The sequence below is a fragment of the Rhagoletis zephyria genome, unplaced genomic scaffold (assembly GCF_001687245.7).
Source record: "Rhagoletis zephyria isolate East Lansing unplaced genomic scaffold, Rhagoletis_zephyria_1.1 Rzeph_scaffold_29763, whole genome shotgun sequence".
Lineage (NCBI taxonomy): Eukaryota > Metazoa > Arthropoda > Insecta > Diptera > Tephritidae > Rhagoletis > Rhagoletis zephyria.
Genome location: NW_016186820.1, coordinates 1 through 949, shown reverse-complemented (window position 1 = coordinate 949; position 949 = coordinate 1). Strand labels below are relative to the sequence as shown.

General features: G+C 35.0%; 1 protein-coding gene across 1 annotated transcript; it reads left to right on the top strand.

The window, feature by feature from the left end:
* Nucleotides 1-224: 224 nt before the first annotated feature.
* Nucleotides 225-782, top strand: LOC108382964 (uncharacterized; the record flags this gene model as incomplete). Its single annotated transcript, XM_017639335.1, has 1 exon — nucleotides 225-782. A coding segment is annotated over one exon (558 nt), but the record flags the coding sequence as incomplete, so codon positions are not given.
* Between the last annotated feature and the right edge of the window lie 167 nt (nucleotides 783-949).

The following is a 949-nucleotide window of genomic DNA, read 5'->3' as shown; positions in this document are numbered from 1 at the left end:
CATCGATCTATTGATCGATCAATCATCGTCATTTATACATATATGAATCTGTAATTTGTATTAACCACATATGGACAATCATTTCAAATCGTTTTGAATCACAAATTTAAAACAAATTATTGTTTAAATAAATTAATGTGTATGTGTATGTATGTTATGTGCATATATGTACATATATGCGTCTTTGTTGATTTATGCAGTATATAAATTAGTGTGTACGCTAAGTAATCAATCGTTGGCTTGTAATTTTCTTCAATCTACAGACGGAGCAAATACGACGCGCCAATCGCCTTTTTGCCTCGGACAGCTTGTTTTTGCGTCAATTTTTATTAATTCCAGTGGATAAGTCGTCGCCATATTACCCGAAAATAGATGAAAATAATCCACTGGAAATTAGTTCCAACAACACTGAACTACAAAACAACAAAATCACAGAAAATGCCGTAAATAATGTGAATGCAACAGATGTACCAGCGATCTCAGCTGCGGATCCGCTTGGTGTATTCGCCGCATCAACTAGTAATTCAACAAATAATCCACGTCCATCCACGCTGCCAGCTCGTCCATATTCAATTGCCGGTGAATTATTAGTGCAAAACAGCGACGATGATGTAACGATGAACAATCACAGCAGCAGTACTAATAAACAGAGTAAATCGTTAGACTCTGTGGTGGCCATGACGCCTGACGAGGAAAATCGTAAATGCATAAATGAGTTTTTAAGTAAAATCGATTCAACCATATCAGAATCGCGAAAATATGTGGAAAGGTCTAAAGAGTGAGTTTTGTAATTACATGTTTGGAATTTTTAAACACTTTTTTAGTAGTGATGCAAAATACTGAAAGTTTATTGTTTTTCATTTAGATTTGATATTCTGTTTGAGTAATACAAATTGGCAATCGACATTCGCATGATGATTTGAGGTAAAGAGTACAGGAAGGCGAAGTA